General features: G+C 42.5%; 1 protein-coding gene across 1 annotated transcript in view; it reads left to right on the plus strand.

Moving 5' to 3' along the window:
- Positions 1–22,006, plus strand: part of rsrc1 (arginine/serine-rich coiled-coil 1) — a 120,413-nt gene that overhangs the window by 77,115 nt on the left and 21,292 nt on the right. Inside the window, exon 7 of the mRNA XM_035154616.2 lies at positions 20,407–20,478. Coding sequence (XP_035010507.1) covers positions 20,407–20,478 — 72 coding nt within the window. The remainder of the gene's footprint in view (positions 1–20,406; positions 20,479–22,006) is intronic.

Consider the following 22,006-nt stretch of genomic DNA (forward strand, 5'->3'; position numbering starts at 1 on the left):
AATTGCCCCTCACACCAGGACACGTACGCTCAACCTCTGGTTCGCTGGATCCCCTTCAGTGTGTGTGTGTGTGTGAGAAAGAGTGGGAGGAAGGACATGTATGATCTATGTGTATCTATATATCTAAGATTAGTTGAGCTGCAGTAGTGAATTAGATGTGTAATCTTGTTTCTAATAGTGACAAACCTTCAAATCCCCATTCTGCGCTAAAACCAGACAGAACCAGGTGTATGACCTTTGACCGTGGATTGATAGAGTTTACTCACTCACAAAGGCTTATGGGAGTCCTGATTACTCCTGCTGGGACCATTTCACGTACTGTAAGAAGAGAGTCACAGACACACTGTAACAAGGGGGATCCGTAAAATTTGACAAAATATATAGTTTGACGAGGGGGAGAGAGAAAGTGTGGTTTGTTCCCCTGTCTTTTCGGGGAGGGGTGAGTGGGTCCTCCAGATCAGGCCTAATCGGTGGGATCAGCCGCAGTGAATAGGCTAGTCGTTATTCTGAATTGGCCACGATATGTGGTTATATGATAGAGAGCGAGGGTTTAAATCCCTCAGCCGGCATTGTCGGGCCTTCTATACAAGCTGGCTTTACTCCGCACACACACATACATACATACACACACACACACACACACACACACACAGCCGTGTGAGAGCACGGATGAGCATTGATGATAAATGTATAATCCCCACACACACATACACACACGCACACAGCATTAAACCCAGTGGATTACAGCTTGGGGAATTACGGCAGGGATTTCTGTTGTCTCTCTTTCTGCCTTGCTCTTTCCTCTCCTCCTCTGCTTTCACTGCCCTCGCTTGTCAACAGCCCCACTTGGCCCGGGCTGCCAATCCAAAGCTTTGATGAAGCAGTGTCAGCTATTTGTTTGGCCGAGCACAAACGGATCTCTGAATAGAAACAGTGTATGAGAGGGAGCGCAAGAGAGAGAAAGAAAAGCTGAAGGAGAGGGAGAATGGCCATCTTGGCATGTGATAATATTGAGAAATAATCTGCCACCTTCCTCCTCCTCTGCTTCTTGTTTCTGTTGTCTCTCTCACAGGTCTCTCTCTCTCTCCTCTCTCTCATTCTTAGCTCCGTGTCTCGCCCTTTATCTCTTAAACGCAGACTGTGCCAGTGTCGGCTTGCAGCTGATTACCGGTGTAATCACTCACATTTTAGATGATCTGATAGGAGAAAAGGCCTCCAAATCATCTTAACACCCCCCTGAATCCCGTGAACTTCTTCTCCTGAAGACGGTGGCCAACAACAACTACTTTCTTCTTGTCCTCAATATTTTCTTTCTTAAACAGTGGGCCAGAAAATTCCCTCAGAAAAGCCCAGTTAGAACAATGACTGGGTAAGCCCATTCTGCCAATATCCTCTGCTTATATCAGTGTAATGTAAGCCCTGGATTTGCCAGTGTAAGTAGATTGGGGCACAATGTAAGTACAAGTGGAGTTGATGTAGCTAACTTAGTGTTGGCTTCCTGTGTCGTAGCGAGGGCTGGTTTGGAGCTAAAGTAACAGACAACTGGCTGCAGCCACAATCATTTCTGAACCTTGTGGCTACGTTTGAGATCCAAACAGTCCTTCTTTCGGTTAAAAACTTTTTTTTGTTACGCTTCTTGAAAACAATAGTCCAAACACTGTATCCAAGAGATAATGCCAGTGAACCACCCACCAAATTGCATTTGCCTCATTGGGGTCTACTGAGGGGCAACAGGCCCTTACTACAACTTACTTTTAGTTTTACTTTGTGCGCTGTCAGTGGGTATCAGTCATAATTACTTTGCCTGATTGGTATAAACACAAAGAATGATTTCCATTTCAAAATAAAGTTAGTTTTCTTGTAATTAGCTGGTTGGTCTATCTTCCAGGTGCCAGGCTCCGAGGCTTCTCACATGATGTTTTCCAGACTAACACTAACAAATACTGGGATAACAAAATTTAAGATATAATACCTTATGACCTATATTATATTACTTTGGTAAATATGGTTGCATGTCTAATTGTAATCTAAATTGAATGTATTTGCTGTGTACATAAATGTGTTGTTGTTTTGTCTATGACACGGGTAGGGAACCTTTTTCATATCAAGAGCCATTTCAAACAAACATCCTTCAACGGCCATAGAAAATTATTACACACATCTCACTAAACGCAAATGCTGGAACTGCTTCTCTTTTGTGGGGCATCTGATGTCAAATGGCAATGATGATGATGATGCTACTTGCAGCTGGTTCTAGCCAAAAGAAAAACTTGAACAAACCAATCCCCACCTTTGGTAGCACAGTGCATTACTTGCAAAGAGAGCAATTCTATCATCTATCAAAATTGGCAGTGATCTTTACAATTTCTTGTTCCCTCAGCTCTGCATCCCCAACAAGGCATCTGCAGAAATTCTCCTTCTGAATGAGGTTTTAGCTTTGCAGCTAATAGCAAGCTCACAACAAAACTTGCCCGCAACAACAACATCAGAATATGGTCTTGTGAAAGCTGGTTGTTGGCCACTCCACTGACGAGCGTTAATCCAAAAGCTATTGTCCTGTCAGCTCATCTAGTTTATGTTTCAAGCTCCAATGACCCCTGACATTGGTCTTTTTAATCGCTGTGAGAGGGGATCTACAAACTAGGCACATTGACTTTTATTTTACGTAAATTTCTGTTGGAAAGCGCAGGATAGCTGTAGTAAATAGTCAGAATGAGCTCATTACATCGCAAATTGACTTAATTGTCTCAGTCAAGTTAATATTGCAAAAATTAGAGGCGATGTAATTTAATCACTAATATGAAAAGCAACACAGTTTTTCTTTTGTATATTTGTGTGTGCGTTACAGCTCTGGAGCTGTTTATTACAGATGAAGGGCTCCCCTAGCAGCAGGCTCGGAGCCCTAAAGGGCCAGTGGTGGGGCTAGTGGGACGGGGGGTAACAGATTATGTCGGTCTCGGGGCACCAATAGATGGCCAGATGAACCAGCAGGGGCCCCTTTCTTTTATTCATTCCCCCAGTGGACCCCTCCACAGGTTGGGGACATGAGGACTGCCCACATTAGTCCAGGGCTGCATTATAAAATGGTTATTTTTAAGTAGAACAAAGCATTAATTGTTATAATAGTGCAAGTGAAACACACAAAGTTAAGCATTTGAATGGTTTGGCTTTGACTAATTGTCAGCAGATACTGTTTGTATGCAGCTGTGAACAGCCATTGCCTCATACAAGCTCTGTAACACTCTACTGTATTGTATTAATGAGGTGTGTGTGTGTGTATGTTGCGGGTAATAATCCCTCTGCAGAGCCCCAGTGAAACCTCACTAAGCCACTTCATTTACTTTGATCCAGTTTTGGGGGGGCAGTTTAATTTCCCATAATGCCACTGATCAATGATTTCCTTTCAGCGCTGATGTCATTAGTGGTTTTAAACCAGTGCTCCCGTTTGTGCTCCTATGTGTCTGTGTTTGCAGGGGGTGGGGTGGGGGGTATTATTGAGGAGCCATAGAGAAAGATCAATATCAGCTCACACAGAGGGTTACATGAACATATGAACACAAACATGGAGGTGTGTGCGCGCTAATGTGTGTGCGTTCGGGCAGTATTTATTGGGAAACAGAAATCTTATCCATTAACATTTATTCTGTTTAACTTGAAGCAGTTGGAACTATTAATGATTAAAATGAACAGTCACAACAATTAAAAACTTCTATAGATCTGGTATTACCCTGTTGAGGGCTCTCTAACACCTACCTTGTTTGGTCCAGACCTTCACACAAACGATAGCAGAAGGAAAAGGTGATGAGGACTTCCTTTTGGTGGTAGTGCTGCCATTATGATATAACAGTTTCAATGAAATTAACAACATTAATTTTCTCCACTCCTATCTATGAACTAATCAATAATGAGAAAAAGTAGACTCAGCTCCCATACGACATCACATGTCGTACAAAAGTCTTTAGTCTGCTTCCTAAATTAAAAAGAACAGTGTAACAGAGACGTGAACCTTGGTCCGGACCATGGTGCAGACCTTCCAGGTGTGAAAACGCCTGTAGTGGTCAGCCTGGACTGCCAATCCTCCTCTTCAGGACAGATGAGTCGAACATTATTTTTTATGACCACATCACAGACCCCTCAGCTAGTGAGGAGAAGTACAGCCCGGCCGTGTTGCATGAAGCATCACTGGATCTCATTTTGGCTGTTGAACACACAGTAGTAGCACTGATAGTGTCTGGTGTCAGAGGTTGAGTTAATTAATTTGGTTTGTGATGCAACAGGGGAAAACACAAACTCAAATGTCTGATTAGAAATGTTAATGTTAAGTCTGAATTTAGCTTATTATTCTGAGCATTGCATTGAGCGCTATTTAAATTGTAGCATTTCCTTTTGGCTGCTGTTTGCCGGGCTCGCTGTCAGACACACGTGCACATGATTTAACAGTTTACCGGGGGCTCTTTTAAACCATTATGCGTGTTTGTTCTTAAAAGTCTTGTCCAGCGTGAATTATAGAGCTGTCTGTTTGAGACAACTCCCAGAGCTTTGCACCTGTCATTTGTCCGGCAGAGTCGACCTATTCTTCACTCTGCAACAAAGTGTGTGTCTGCTGTATTTTAGGCACACGGTGTCTCAGATGGTGTGGGCTAACATCATGACATAATTCCATTAAGACGTTAAACTAGAGGCCCAATGACCTCGCATTAAGCTGATTGCTTTAATATGTGCTGGCGTGTTGTGCTGAGTAAATGTTCAACATAATCAAATGAGCTCTTCTTGGTTTGAAAACTGTGAAGCGTGTAGCAGTTAGACTGTTCACTGTTTTTTAATTAGTTTGCATCATTGTTGAAAAAACATCAGCAGCTGTTGACAATTTGAAGATGAATTTGCTGGCCTTCAGTTTTCATGACGGTGAATTGAAAGACCATTTATTTTATTTTAATTGATGCCACACAGTGTTAAGCTCAACTAAGATCCATCCATTATATATACTGCTTTGAGGGTCATTGGGGGAGCTGGAGTCAATCCCAGCTGACATTGGGCAAGAGGTGGGGGACACCCCTGCACCTCTGGACAGGTCGCCAGTGTATCACAGGGCCAACATACAGAGACAACCATTTACAATCAGATTCACACATTGTATTTAGATGTTACACCTGAAATTACCCTTTTCTGGCAGGATTAAGAATCCAGTTTACCATTCATTTCAATATCATATAATTTATTGATTATTTATTTTTAGTAAGAATTTTCCAAGTTTAGTATAATGAAAAACAAACAGCAAATCCTGACGTTGAAGGAGCATAGAAATAGTTGATGATCAATTTACTGTTGATAGATTCATCTTCTAGATTCAAAATTCTTAAAGTTTCAATGTTTTGTGTTTTTGGATTGATTCCTCGTTCCAATTTTGCATGAAATAGTTCCTCATGAGAGATATACATTTATTTTAGACTTGATCTGAATCCGACAGTGCCTTTGATTCAATGTTTCTATTCCGAGCCACTTTCCTGTCAGTGACATTGTGGTCATTACTGACCAGTAGCCTTCTCTCTCATTTACCTGGCTTTGCTTTGAACTATAAACCCCTTCCTCCAGGGCTCACACGCTTGTATGGAAGGCCAGAGCCTGAAATTAGCACCAGACCCTCTGCCAAAGCCTGACTAGGTAGTCATTACAAGTTTTTTCACCCTTTTGAAGTGTGTCAGTACTTAAAGAGATAACAATGCTCAGCCTTTAACCTTGTGGGGCTCTTCAGCTCTGTGTGTGTGTGTGTGTGTGTGTGTGTGTGTGTGTGTGTGTGTGTGTGTGGCTGTGATGAACGTGTGGACATCCCCCATCTCCATTTGGGTGACAGTCTTTTAAAGTTGCTCACTGGTCTGGTTACAGCCATGGATGAGGCTTGGCATTGAGTAGTTTCAAATGAAACTAAACTAAGCCTATATGCAAACAAAACCCAGGGAATTAGGGTACGTAAGCTGGCCTGTTCACAGTAACTCCTCGGCCAATGTTGAACCACAGAAGAGGAGCGAGTGAAAAAGAGGAGGGAGGGAGGGAGCGATTGAGCAGGGCTCTCTGAATTCTCATGAAGGGCCTGTTCTTTTAATTGTGTTGAACAAAACAACAGGGGCTGAGTAATGGGGTTTTAAAGTGAAGCACATTTGGATAGATTGTGTAACGCCCTGTGTGGGTGTGAGGCGGGGAGCACTGAGGAGAGAGAGGGAGAGAGACACCGAGGGCGAGTGGGCGGTATTGTGTGGCAAGAACAAAAGGCGAAAGTTGGCAAACGGAGGCACCCATCGAAAAGCCTGGAACCAAACTGGCCGGCTAATTACTGACATGCATTGTCAAGGAGGAGGAAACACAACAAAAAACAGGATAAAGATGAATTTCATACCTCATCCTCCTCGCTGTACTCACAGAAACAAATCCTGTAAATTGAAAAAGAAAAAATCGAGGCAAGCAGATTGAGGTAGAAGGGATCAGAGGGATAAAGCTATGGGAGAGTAACGGAACAAAGCCGTTATAGTAAGGCGTCTTTTATTCTGTCAATCCCTCCTCTCAAACAAAACCCTATAGACTTGTCTTTACGGCTCTCGCTGTCTCCGCTCAGACTCTCCCTAAGAAAGGTAAAGAGTTTGGACAGAGGACTGTTTATGAAACGAGCAGAGAGGGTAAACAGGCCGGGAGTGCATGTAAAGTGGCTGCCCGGGTTCTTATAGAAACTCAAGGTTGCAAAGATGGCCAGAATAATACTTAGGTTGCAGTTAGGAATCACACAGAGCAAGATGTTGAGTGGGTTGTAATGCACCGATCTTTGGTGGAATAATTTACGAAGCGAGATAAAGAGAGAGAAGGTGAGGATGAAAACTGGGATTATTAATATTGTTGTATTTTGGAGTGAGCACTAACGTCTCCTGACATGTTTGTTCTGCGTCCAGTTCTTTTCTGACTTTGGTGTGCCATTTTTCTCACTCTTCTGCTCCCCTTTTCTTTTCCTCTGTTCTTTTTTGACAAGTACCTTCGAAAAATCGCTTGTCATCCTCAAACTATGCCAGACTGGTTTTCTGTCATCCCCACCCCCCAACCGTTTTTTTTTTTATTACCATGGAGGTTTCACGAGCGTACGCCGGCGATTTGGAGATGAAAGCAATGAAATCATCCCGATTCCTGCCCCGCCACTGAGCCGCTCAAACTCCCTGACAACGCTGTCAGACTCCATTTTGGCTCCAACTGCCAGAGTAAACTTGCTCTGCCATTTACAATCAACAAGAGGAAGCAACAAGTCCCGCTCCAGTCCATGTCAGAACCATCCAACTTCTCCCCTTTTCAGAAGCATTGATGTGTATTTTCTCTCTCTCTCTCTCTCTCTCTCTCTCTCTCTCTCTCTCTCTCTCTCTCTCTCCATTCTGTCTGTCTACTTATATTTCTCGTTCTTTTTTTCTTCTTCCTTCTCTCAGTCTCCGTTGTGTATTTTGCTATATTTACGCTGGTGGAAACACTGCTGAGTGTAGTTAGAGGTGTTTATAATCCACATAAAGATATATACATCAAACACTTATGTACTCATACTGTACACACACACAGTTTTGATCTGTGTATTGTTTGTTTCATCATATTTTCATGTTGTTTTCTTATGTTTGTCACTCACGGTTTGGTCAGCCTGCAGACATAAAGTACCTTGTGATAAAGTGAAGACGCTATTCAAGTGCTATGTGATAGGCTGCTGCCCTATGGGAAAATACTTTAGCTGTTAACATATTGCAAGTCAATTTTACTGATTATTAACTGAATCTCCTAGTCTTGTAGTTGTGTCTGTCAATTTAAGGGATCGTATACAAGTTCTGCAGTCTCCAGGGAGAGTAGAAGTTTTCCTTAAGTATCCAGCAGCTGAATGACAAAGGTGATTTGAACATGGCTGAACAAAGTAGGAAAATAAAGACCTGATAAATCCAAATTATCCTTTAAATTTTTCCACAAAAATCATTTGCATTAAAAGCCACACTGCTTGCAGAATACTTGGCCACTGTATTATATTGATTGTATTGAATTTGTTTAGATTGAACAGTTACAATTTCTTATGTACGAACATTTCTACCACCAACCTTGGCTTAAACACACTTCAAGCACAATGACAAAGACACATGCCCATCTGTGTGTCTCTGCCCCACATGTATATGAATGTGTTTGTGTGTATGTGCTCAGCTGAGAGGTTGTGAAATCAAAAAACCACTGACAGACTTCTTAAGAAGAAAATTGTTAGAATCATTAGAATCTGCTACCAAACTTCTCTTGTTTTTATTATTATCACTGTATGAGTCCAGTCACAGAAACTGGAGCTTAATGTCTGTAAGGCCACAGGCTGAATGAGGGACAGCACACATGAGGGGGAGAGGGAGGATGCTTGGCTTCTCTCCAGCAGTGGTGCTCCTGGTGTGAGAGAGGAAGAGTCTCCATTCTCTGGCTGAGCTTTCATGTAGAAACACCCAGGAGGGAGTGGAAGAGAGATACACAGAGGTGAGATGGTGCAATGAGCTGTTTACTAGGAAACATTTTAGCTTAGCTTCAGATGCAACAGCTGTCCTTAAAACAGAGCTGCAGCTCCATGCGATTAATCGAGTCTGATCGGGAGATTCAGCGACAAGACAAATGATCGTTTCGGTAATTTTTTTAATAAAAAATTCAAATATTTGCTTAAGCAGAGAGAATTGGAAGCTTTTCTCTGTTTAATATTATTGAAAACAAACTATCAATACATTTTAGACGGTTGGGTGGATAAAAGAAATAAATAAGAAGACGTCACCTCAGGCTCTACGAGCTCTAAGACATTTTATATTGAAAACTATTAATCATTTAATCAATAAAATAATTGTCAGCTTAATCAATAATTTAACAAATCATTACTGCAGCCCTACTTTGACATACAATAGTATTATTGTAATATCATGCACAGGCAGACTGTTATAGCCCTTCTCAGTTTAGGGTTTAAACACTACTGGCACTGTTTGATATGTGTTTGTGTCTGTGACGGTTAATGTTCGAGCACCAAAAGGATTTTAATAACTTGATTATGTCCCAGTTACCGATTGAAGCAGGCGCCGTTAAAATGAGCGAATTCTCCACCTGCTTCGTTTATTCTATATCGCTCAGCCCAGCCCAGCCTGGGACGTCTGCTCGGGCCGGTCTCAGCGTGGCCCAGCTCGGCTTGGAATGAAACGGCACGTCCATAATCTCTGTGCCGGCATGTTAATTTTCAAGTCAAAGGGGCAGCTCCCTTTTCATCACGGCGGAGGCTGTGGAATATTCAGCGCGCTGCAGATGTTCATGAATAATGTCTGTGGCCAAACCCCTGGCTGAGGCTGGGGGGAGGAGGGATGAGGGAGGGGCGAGGGAGGGGAGGGAGGGAGGCAGTGAGGCCAGATGAATTACACGTAGGGGGGATCTGACAGGCGGCGTGGAGCTTTGTGATCATTCCAAAGTTCTAATAATCTCTCTCACCTTCTCCATCTCCCCAGTAATGAAAGAGAATAGGTGATTGCACCCCGGGCTATGTTCCCCGTGTAATGACTCCTCCAAAGGCACAGAGCCGCCAAGGAAAAATGAACTTTGAATGAGCGGCGAATTGGCTCTGACAGAGTGATAGACCATGACACAGATTCTGTAGCAAAACAGACGTAGTGCTAATTGATTATCAATATTTTAAGCAAAGTGATGAAAATAAGCATTAAGAGATGAGAAAGAGGGAAGGGAGTGCACTACGCTGCCTTCGAGGGGGGCTGTCATTTGTCCAGTTTCCCTCGCTCTTTCACTCCTCTGTGCTTCTACTCCTCCTGGGGCCAGGCTGTCTCCCCCACCTTCTCCCACATCTCCACCATCTCCCTGGTGCCACTTGCTGCCTGCCCTCTCCTGCTCTGGTTCATTCTTTCTATCTGTTTTCCTCCATCATTTTTTTATGAACTGACATTTTAGTATTAATTTCCAAATATTTCCCAGAACTTGCTTTAATTTTGTTTAACTTTGCTGTAGATATTTCTTCTCGCTCATCTGCATTTTTGTTGGTCGTCACCTTGTCTCACCTCGAGTGTAAGATTTTGTGTTTTAATCACTTATTACTTTTTTTCCATAATAAAGAAAATACATAAAACTTTTTTATTGCTGGCTGTGTTGAATATGAATACAGTCTCTTTCGGAGAGGTATGACACACACACACACACACACACACACACACACACACACACACACACACACACACAAACGCTGATAAGCTCGTCTCACCCTCCATGAAGTCCAAAGAGCAGGCCAGAGCCGTCCGAGACCACCAAGTTTGTGTGTCTATTCTGCAGTGTGTGTTTGTTCCTGTAATGTGGTCAGTTGTGCTGAGCCCTATTGAAACTGCCAGGGTCCCGGCTCTCCTGCCTTTCTTTTCTAAGTGGGCGCCCTTCTGAACCTCCTTGTGTCAGCACTGCGATTAGCGGCTCCAGTTTACCTTTCATGTGCGGGGGTCCCGATAGACTTAGTCCCATCTCCCCCACGACCGCATCCACTGCTACACACACGAGACACACACACACTCAGTGGTGTGCCATCACAATGGCACCCAACAGGCTTTCAGCAGGGGAACCAGAGGCTATTCTTCACCATTCAACAGCACGCTCAAGTGCATTCACACTGGAATAAATAAGAGCACACACGCACACAGAAAGCATATATTTGCTGTGAAATAGCAATACACATGCTACACATTATAACATGTTATGCTGATTGTGGCTTAAATTGACAGAAGTTATGGAAAACATATTTTTTTTGCAGTAAATCCAATCAGTGTCAAAGAACTCAACAATAAATATAAAATGTCATCAGTTACAATAAAAGAAGAAAACATTTCCGTAGATCAAAAAGGTTTTAACACATGTTTGAGTGTTAGGGTTAGTTATTAGTCAGAAAATATAATATAGTGAGAATTAAGCTTGTCTAGTTTGTGTACCACTCAGTCTTATTTGTCATTAGACTAATGGGGGCTTGCATTATTTTATGTGGGAAAGGGAGTTGGACTGTAATTGTCCTATTTGACCTTTGCTGTGTAAGAATGTGACAAATTTGCAGGCAAGCATTGCAGGGGGAGTACACAATTTTACATCACAAATTTGTGTAGGAACATGTCTGTAAAGTCTGTTTTCTAGTACAGAGTTACACTGGGTTCTCTGTTTGCAGCAGTATAGCCATGCACCCAAACTATAGGGGTGTAGATCGTAATATCATATAAGAAGTGGCCATTGGGACTTGGACAGTTTGTGTTTTCCCCTGTCTAGAAAAAGTGTAAAATTAGTGTTCTAGCATGTCCTCTGGGAAAGAATGTGCATGTGCAAACTAAATTTCCTTTGGAATTGTGGCACTTTGTCACTAAACATTGGTAATGACTGCATAACGTAGTGAAATCCCACACTGACCTCATATATTTCAGTCACTGTAGGGGAGATATGATGATGGTGGATCTGCATGAATGATGACCTTGATGGCGGAGCATGAATCCAGCTTATTTGTACACACAATAAAAAAGGCCGCCCATTCTTTATTTTCAAATGAGCTCTGTGAGACAAGAATCAACAGAGAGTGAATCATCACAGAGCAGAGCAACAGCTGGCAGAGAGATCTCAGATTTGGTGAAGCAAAGGCCAAGTGAAGGGTGTAAATCTGACCTTATGTTCCTCTGTTGTAACATTTCTCCAGGCTTCAGTTTATATCCATCTGTTCCTTTTGGACAGAAATGTAAGAAAAGTTGCTCTTGTTTTATTGTCTCTCTGTCCCCGTCTCTCTATATCTTGATGTTTTTCAAAAAGCAGTGCAACATGAGTATTTTCACCTCCAACACAGTAAATAACATCACAGAAAAAATAATCTAGACTAAATTAATGTCTCCAGACATTTACGGTTTATTTTTACAACAACTGGCTTTGGTTTGAACCTCCTCAACATGAAAGTAGACTCTCTGGCCACAAGAGGCAGCTACTTCCTGATTGGGTGACACAACACAGATGCTGCCAGCCTAAGCACATGGTTATAGATTATTATTGAAACAGACAAAAACCTAAACCGTAAACTGACTTTGTGCCCCTTTCACACTGAAGCTGCTTTGCTAGAAACATGCTGACGCTGTAGCATTTCAAGATGGTATGATGATTATGAACCTCCGCATCCTACAACGGATGTGTGTGCAAACGCAGTATCACTGGCACCTAACACATGAATGCGTTGAAAGCTTAAATGATGGAAAAAGTATGCAAAGAAGCAGAAGAGTGTTCAAAGAGAAAGAGGTGAAGTAAAGGACATAAAGGGGGTACAAGTAAAATATAGGGAGGCATACGAAAGAGACGGTGACATGTGGAGACAAGACAAGGTTGAAGTTGAGGGTGAGATGTCATTCAGAGGCCCCGGGATGCTTAATATTTCACCATGTGATCGCTGCATTATGGATTTGGTCTGATTGCCCTCTCAAGACCTCTGTTATACACTTACACGCTCATCTCAGTCAAGTTCTCATGACAGAACTTTTATATTTATCTAAGAGGCTTAAAGGCATCTCCACCTCCCACCAAACCATTAAAATGGCTTCGGTTTTACAGCTTACACTCGCACATATACACACATGATGTAATGTAATGTTTTAACATCTACTGTACATCCTATAAGGCAGGAACATTTACAATAAACATATGATATTTCCATACTGTTTCAAGGTTGAACTTTGTTTGACCTACATGTTGTACTGTCAAGGCTTTGTTGTTAGATTTTTCCCCTCAGGCTTGTGGGATATGTGTGTGTGTAATATATGTGTGTGTGTGTGTGTGCTGCTCTTATGTGAGTATCTGCACATCAGTGTGTGTTCTTCAGGTGTGGTTATAAGTGCATGCGAGTGCATGCACCCCATGGCAGTGCGTGGTCCTCAGAGTAACCTCTCTCTGTGATCTCTCTGACCGCTGGAGGCCTCTGCTCCTCCCCATATTTGCAGCAGCTCTCCTTGCTGGCCCAGGGTCTGGGGCCTACGTCTTTCTAAGCGCGCTGGTGCACCTGCAGAGTCATGGGATACTCTATCGCCCTTAGGTGTAAAGGATGGGATGCTGATTCCGTGCCATTCACATGCATCGCGAAGGCCACGCTGCTCAGCAGCTTATTTGTAACCTGTTCTCAACCCTAGACCTCTTGTACAAGGTTTGGCCCAAAGGAAATAAAACACAGACCCAGTGTGTTTGTCAGGAGCCAAGCATAATGTGGGGCTGAGGTTTATTGTACTGGCCTCTTAAAACTGATTCAAAATCAAGTCAAACTGCCACACAGGACAATTTGACAGTCAAGTCAAGTAATTGAGGAGTCTGTGATCAGGATCTTAGCCTGTTTGTTTTTACACGTCTTTATAGGAATAAAGTTTTAGCTACTGCTCATTACAAGAAGCTGTAAAGTCACGTATCTGTTGTCACAAAAATATTTAGAAAATGCTAAACACTTAATAAGCTGTACTTAACTTAATAATTATATTCATTCACAATTGGTCAAATATGTTGATTAATGGACTAATGAGGGAGATCATCAGTTTATATAATCTTTGCCTTTAAACAGAGTTTTCTGCATGGCAGCATATTACTCTTTAGACTTAAGTCACTGGAGAAACAGATTTAACCACATTATAATTGAAAGAGATTAGCAGAGGATTTGTGTTGTTGCTTCACTCTGCTGAAGTTACCATGAAAACGTCCACATATATCCACTATATGTATAAAATGCCTTTGCAAAGACGTGTTGCTCATTTGAATTGTATGAGTTTGTGTTTGTAGTTATGCAGAGAAAATGAACTCTGGTCTGAGTTACCTCATGTTTTTTTTTCTCCTCGTAGATAAATCTCTTCTTAATTCCTCACCTCTCTGAGTTTGACAGATGCAATCTCAGCATGATCATCAAACAGAAAAATACAAACGCGGAGCCCAGGTGTCTCGTGTTAAGAGGCAATTTTTAAATATTAATAGAACAAATGTTGCACAAGTTTTCATTTATTCACACATTCAGCTGAATGATCTGAGTTGTCCCTCTGACTTCACTCGTCCCATATCAGCGTATCAGATCAGCGTGTCAATTTAGGGCTTTATCAAACTCATCTGCCACAACACAGTGTCAGCATCCAGTCCTGGCATCTTACATCTGGCTGCTACATTGAGACGATCATTCCCCTCTTAAGCATCCATAACACCACGGGAGCATGAGCCCTAATTGATGCACTCCCCAGCATCAGAATATAGCCTTGAAACAAAAAAAAAGCTCTTCAGACGATTGCCGATGAATAATTGATTGATTTTGTAAGATATCTCTCTCTAATTGTTTGGTTTGTAAATATTTCATTGGGTGTCGTTAAATCAGCCTGATGACAGATGCAGAGGGCATCCTCCGCGAAAGCTCATTCAAGTTCATCTCTCCTGTCTCCTGCCTGGAGGATTTTACTCGCTACCATTTTCACACACATTGTATGGTTGTGGCTAAAATGCTGATTCATATACAGTACTTTTGTGAACCTTTTTTTGTTGTCTAGAGACTTTTTTCAGGTCACACGGTGTCTACTACTACTGTAACATAAGCTTGCCTTTGAGTGATTTTATGCATGCTGCTGCTAAATATTTAAATCACTTCCTGTTTTATCTTCTCATGTCTGCCTGTGCGATCAGGATGCACGTACATTTGTGATATGTCCCCGTGTCAAATTAGACTTTACAGCTACAAGGTCTACACAAGCTGGTTTTGATAGAGGGTCCTGCACACACACAAACACACACACACACAAGTTTGTACTTCTATCTTAGTGACGACACTCATTGGCATAATGCATTCCCTATCCTCTGACCTTAACAATCACAACCCTAACCTTAACATAATTCTAACCCTAAAACCAAGTCTTAACCCCCAAACTGTCCAATAAAGTGGGGTCAGAAAGTGAGGACTGGCCAAAATGTCCTCACTTTCCCAAAATGTCCTCACTTTCCCAAAATGTCCTCACTCCGTAGATTGTAGGCTCAAACTGGTCCTCACAAAGACAGCTGTACAAGACCACACAGACACACACGCACACACATTCACACACACATACACAGATACCTGCATTTAAGCACACATAAAATCGAGGCCTGGCTAAAGCCTCCCACTTGTGTTCCCTGTGTGCTGTGCCACCTAGTGGTTACTTCAGATGTTGCTCCTTCTTGTGATCCATTTAACATCCTCACCTGCGGAAGGTTTCTGCATTAGAAGATACAGTAGAATTTAGAGGATTTATATTCACCTTAAGTCTCAAAAGGAAGATAAGAATTGACATTTTTTTGGCATTAAAGTGTTGAGTGCCACTTGCCAATTTCTTTGACAGCTAGAGTTACAGCAGTCTTAAAACACCCTGGTCTGGTCAGGAACCTGTAAATAAAGCATAAATAAAAAGAGAGGACAGTGACAGTTTGTTAAGAAAATGTTAAACTAGAAATCCTTTATCTCCTTCCTCTGTGTTACCGTTCTCTTGCTCATTGTTTCAACTCAAATTCATCTACACGTCATGTGATCACAGATTTCTTTGTGAAACCCAGAAAGATAAGTAGGCCTCTCCCACTCAACACTGTGTGGAAACTGTATCCTTTTCTTTCTTGCATCCCACAGTCAAGGCTCAGCCTTGGTATCGCTTCATGGTAAACTGTGCCTTCTACACTAAACTGTCTGTCAAATGACTGATTTGTGATCCCATCTTATTACAGTTGAAAAAAAAGATAGAGCAGAGTCATAAGTTCACCATCATTGCACAATGTTTTTGTCTTCCGTTTCTCATTCTTAGAACAATAGCATTGAGGTGGTTTTGCTTGTTGAAAATCATTAATCGCTGAAGTAATTATCAGGGTGGATTTTGAGGAGAAACTATTGCAGTTGTTCATCATCTGGTCTGTTCATCCTGACACTTAAAATTTTATCCATAAATCCATTTTTGACTTACACTTAATGTTAAGTTTAGTTTCAACTTGGGAAAGAAATCCACAGACTTGCAACCAGCAGTACATTATTAGAATAATACTTATTTTGAAGTTATACATAATATAAAAAAGCAACTTAAGATATAAAAAATATTATATTAATGCTCAGATTTATTAGCACCTTGACGTGTTACAATAAATAAATCAACATAAATTACTATAGATTAATTACCTATCTTAAATTTTAGTCATCCAAAAATCAGTTTGGCCCTGATGAGACTTACTTCATTTCATGTCTTAAAAGAAGGGACTGTGACACTTGTATACATTTGGATATTAATATTTCCGCAGCAATACGTCGTTCTGCTCGACTATCCAGTCTGTTACTCCAGCAGTTTTCTGTCTTTCCACCTGTCTGTCTGCCTGTCAGCCTACTCTCATCTTTCTTCTCGTTATTTTTCTGTGTGTCTTTATGTCTGTTTGTCTTTCTGCTCGTCTTCCAACCTGTCTGTCTCTCACTTATCTGTTTATTGTCTTATCTGTCTCTCTGGTATTCAGCGTCGGTTGCAGGGCCATGCAGCTCCCGAGCTTCACCGCAAAGTGCTCGGCTGATTGGAAGGGACGTTTTTCCAATGGCGCCGCGCTGCCTCTAATATTTTGTTTGTCGTTGGGTGTGAGGCTGATTTATCACGCCTCCTCTCCCGCTGACATTCAGATTCACTTTGATTGGCGGCTGGACGGAATGACACCCACCGCTACCGACAACGCAAACATCACTGCAGCTCACACACACACACACACACACAAACACATACATGCACAGACTCACGATGGCGTGTGATGCTATGCATACTTACAGTCAGATATACAGTGGATATGAATATGCCTGTTACGCCAACACATGCCCACTTACATTTAGAAAAGAAGACATGCTCCAGCATACATGTCCTCGGTCATAAGCTCACACAAATGCACACGGACTAAGTGGATAACTGTTCTATCTCGTGCTGTGTTGAGTTTATTGAACAACGTGGGCAGATTGATGCTCTTCTGTTCTTCTCTCACCTCATGAACTGTATAATATGATCACCTTTTCCACTTTTGATACTTACTTTACCAGGCCTGAGGCCTGAGCTACTACACTCTTTAGCTGAATAACATCTCACTTCTTCTTTTTCTCACCCTCTGTCCCTCCCTTCTCTCCCCCTCCACCCCAATCCCTCCTTAATAACTCTATAACTCACCTCAGCCTTAGATTTAATTGCTTATCTGTGTGTAAACGTATTAACCCTCTGCTGTATCTGTTTTGCTGCCGTCCCGGGGGCCCGACAAGCCTCTCTCACTGCCGTGCCTTACATCCAATGAATAGTCCTTCTCTGAGCGGTAATAGGGAATCAGCATCGTAGCAGCAAGCATTGGCGGCGTGTAAGAGATAAATCAGATTGGGGGTCTTGCTTTGCCAGTTTATTGAATCTAAATTGCGTGCGCGCGTGGCCCCCGCCGGCCCTACATGGCCCATCCATCTCCCGGCTGATAATGGAGCGGGCCCGATTCCACCTGGTAGGAGCATTATTACATTTCCCCTCTAACGAGACCCAGCTAATCCTGCCAAGGGAGGAGGACAGGAGAGAAGAGAGAGGAGGACAGAAGAGAATAGGAGAGGAGAAGAGCCGAGTGAGGGAGGGAGGACGTTCGGGGGAGGAGGAGGAGAAGAAAGGAGGAAAAAGAAGGGAGGAGAAAAAGATAGAAGAGGAAATTCGGTAAAGTGAAGAGAGAAAAAAATGCAAACATCCTGGCAGCCTGCCTCTCCCTCCCACTCTCGCTCTTTCTCTCTTTTCTCACTTTCTTCCTCTCTGTTCCTGTGCATAAAACATCTTCTAGCGCCATCAGAGCTACATGGCCCCTGGGCCCCTGAGCTGCAATTATACTCATAATCACAATGCGATTTCACTGACGCTCTCCGCCCCTTCCCGCCGCCATCCCTCCTCTTTCCCTCCGCCCCTGCAGCCAAGACTGAACGAAGTCTAAATGAAGTGAAAGAACTCTCCTCTCCCCAACACCCAGCCGTTTATTACGTGCTTTAATAAAAGTCCATCACAGAATTATCCGACAATGAACTGGAGCCACAAAGTTGCCAAGAAATATACTTCCACTGCGCGGCCTCTGCACACAGACAAGCCTTCATTTGTTGACAGGTGCAGCTGTGATGCGTAATCCTTTACTTTATCAGGCTTTTCATGATGGTACAGCAAAGTGTATCGCTGCAATGTTGTTGTTTTTTGTATTTTATCGTTTTTAAAGCAGAACTCCTTATTGATGCAATTAAATTGTATCCCTGGCTCAGCACACAGGCCTACATTCATTGTTTTGAGGGGGCAGGAGCCCCGTGAGGCAGTGCACTGATGAGAGATGGATAAACAGTTTGATTTGCTGCTATTGCCCCCAGGCACAGTGTACTAGAGAGATGAGCAAGAGACGGAAGAGAAAGCATAAAAACGGGGTGGGATGGGAGAAGGCAAAGCAGAGGGGGAGACGAGAGGATAAGCGAACCTGTTGGGGGAGGGATGAAGGGATAGAGGTGGAGGATAAACATGCAAACAAAAAGAGGCGACAAATCACTCCTGTTGTTTGTGTGCGCATGTTTGTGTGTACGCAGGCAAGGCTTTTTTCTCTTACTCCTGCATTGTCTGTTTCCCCTCACTGTCAGTTCTTCTTTCTTCCAACAAGGCCCTTATCTATCTGCCTATCTCCCTTTCACCATCTACCTCCCGCTCCATCGCACCACCAGTACCGCTCCGTCTCCTACCTGCCTCTCGGTAGCCCCGAGCAAAGAGCAAACTGTAGAACATAGAGAAGAGTACACACACTCATACAAACCACACATGTGCATACAAACAAGAAAACTCGATTGTAGTTGCTCGGAGATGCAGGCTAGTGCAGCCCATGGTTTGGTTTTTTGGCACAAACACACAAACTTACAAAATTATGACTGTTTTAGCGAGCAGACTGAGATTGGTTGTTGTGGGTTTGGTTAAGCATGCTCCCACACACACACACACACACACACACACACACACACACACACACACACACACACACACACACACACACACTCTCTAGCTGAGGGAGGTAGAGGAGGGTTCAGTCATCCATGTAGAGTCATTGTTAGTAAAGATGCGGAACCTCCAGACTTAACCAGCCGTAACAGCAGTGTGACGGGTTCTTTGTCTACGCCAATTACTGAACAAAAACAGCAGCGCAGTCACAGAGAGACTAACACAACCCATGGCCTCCTGCATCCAAACACGCACACGCACGCACAGATATGTATGTGTTGTATTTTTATGGAACATGCTTGCAGAGCAAATCTAACACACATTCAGATGCAAAATCATGGGCGCACACAAAACTCACAAGCATCTCAAGTGGTGCAATAAACCACATTCGGACACCCACAGCTGTGCCCTAACACAAACATTCTCTAAGTGCTCACAAACACTTACACCCACTCGTATATTGTATTAACTTCCCTAAAACAGCACAGAGCTCTCACCCCCTCCTCCTTTCTTCTCTCTTGTCTACTCGCTCTCTTCTTCTGTTTCTCTCTCTTACTTTTTTTCCCTCAAAGTTAAAACTCATTAAGTATAATGATATTGGAGACTCAATTTTACATAGCTCACTCATCAACCAAGTGAGATAGCAATAAAGGCGAATGGCTCCACTGAGGCCCTAACGCTGCAAAATAAATGATGCGCCGCAACGGAAATGTAATTAATTTAGAGGCAGTATTGATAGTCCTGCCATACACGGCATTATATTTTTTAATGTGGCTTAACATCTTGATTATTCGGGGGGAAAGGTGGAGGATGAGCGAGCGGAGACGACGCCGCTGATGATGAGAGATGCTTAAAATGTCCTGACGAGTGTTTACTCCCGCCGCCTCACTTTCTCTTAAGCTTTTCATTATGCCGAGACGATATACACCTCTCAGGAAGACGCTCTGACTTTTACAGGGGTGTGAGGGAAAATCGGAGCCTGGCACTGCCTGGCAGGAAAGGGAGAAGGAATGAGTCATACTGTTATTGATTTGTGCGCAAAGTGTTGATCTGGTAACGTGTCCTCTGGTAAATTCCTGCGTTATCGGTGACGAATATCAATTTGTTTCCAACGTCAGTATCTTGCACAGAAATAGGTTTTGTGCCTTGTCCATGAAAATGCATAGTTGTTAAGATGGCTTCATTAAATTTAGATAAAAATGATTTACAGTACATATATGTAATGATATATATATTATCTATAATAATCATTCAAAATCAAATCCTACACTGCAATTTTAATGCTACAACTATTTTCTACATTGAAAGCATTATGAGTGGTTCCTCAAGTTCTACGTTGCTCCTAACACTGTCTTCTGTTGTCTTTCTTTTCCAGCCAAGACGGATGAGGTGCTGAGGGCCAAAGTAGCCAAGAGAGAGGAGGAGGCCCGAAAGAAATTAGAAGAAGGTGAGTTATATATATGTGTGTGTGTGTGTCTGTGCTTGTCTTTGCTTGTGTTTCTGTCATCGATCCAACATATGGACTCTTGTAGTGCTAGACTGACAACACAGTCACAAAGCAAATCAAAAAGAAAAGCATGAACCATAAAGTTTAACACAAATTGTAGCATTAAAGTTGTTGGCATGATAGCAGCTGAAATAATTCAAGCTAGCTGTGTATTATATTTCCTCCTCCATCAAATGGCTGTTGATATTATGATTGAGGAGTTGGGGAACACGGAATACAAAGAAATGTTTTAGGCTGTAACACAGCAACAACAATTCCAAGAACACAGAATAAGCATTTCAGAAAATCTATACCGCACTTCTCTTTCTTAAATCAGTTAATCAATACGCTATCTGCGACGTCAGTGGTTTTACACATTTGAACACATCTGATATCTTTACATTCACAGATTAACAATTTTATGGAACAGTTTAACAGTTGATTTTCAATTTGAAGAACATGGACTCGGAGATGCTGATAGTTTTTATTAAGATGGCTGTAATCTACATAAAGATGCACCGTATATGTGTAAGGCAGAAATATGCTTAGCATTGCAGGTAGTAAATTTATCCTGCCAACATGACCCCACCCCCAGCCCCTCCAACAACAACACCACCACCATCATCAAGGAACATGCAGACACAGGCATACTGCGCACACACATAATCTGGATACACATTCAAATAAAGTCATGAGTAATTTGCAGTGGCAGTAATAAATGTCCTCAGATGGAGTAATGACCCTGGTCCCTCCTCTGACCAGAGCATGATACAAATGAGAATATCAAATGTGCTGTCAACTACTGTGTGTGTGTGCGCGTGCGTGTGTGTGCGCGTGAATGCAGATGATGTGTAGTAGTATAATTTGTTCTAGTGTGGGTGTTTTTATATTGCTGGACTCTCTTTCTCTCGGTCTCCCCTCTTTTTGTGTCATTTTTTGTGTTTGTATCGAGCAGGCACGTCAGTGTGACCTTTAAAGTTAGCTGACCTTTTAGCCAAATGAAAGTCCAGCCATCAGAAACTAATTAGCCCCTGCACTTTTGCTTTAGTCTTCCAGTTCCTTCCCTCCTTCACTTCATTGCACCCTGTTTTGTTTTCTTGTTTCTTTCAGCCTCTCTGCCGCTCTAACATTAATAATATACATTTTTCTCTGCCTTACTGCTCAGTCTCTTCCTCCTTTTCCTTTCAGTTTTTCTCCTCCTACTTTCTGTCTTACATACTCGCTTTCCTCCCACCTCCATTTGTCCTCATCAACCGTTTCCACCTCTCTCCTAACCTCTTCTCTGTGTGGAAGCATTGCCAAAGTGGTGACTAAGTGCCTCGCTTGGAGCAACAGAGCAAAGCTCCCAGTCAAATAGCTTTTTTTTAAGCAAAGTTCACACTTTGGAAGCAGTTGACTCTTTCTCCCCTTTGCTCGAAGCCTCACTCCAGCTGTTTCGTCTGTGTGAAATAAGGTGTTGTGCTTAATTGTGCGGTGGAGTGGTGGAAGC

This window comes from Hippoglossus stenolepis, chromosome 4, assembly GCF_022539355.2.
Source record: "Hippoglossus stenolepis isolate QCI-W04-F060 chromosome 4, HSTE1.2, whole genome shotgun sequence".
NCBI classification, from domain to species: Eukaryota; Metazoa; Chordata; class Actinopteri; order Pleuronectiformes; family Pleuronectidae; genus Hippoglossus; species Hippoglossus stenolepis.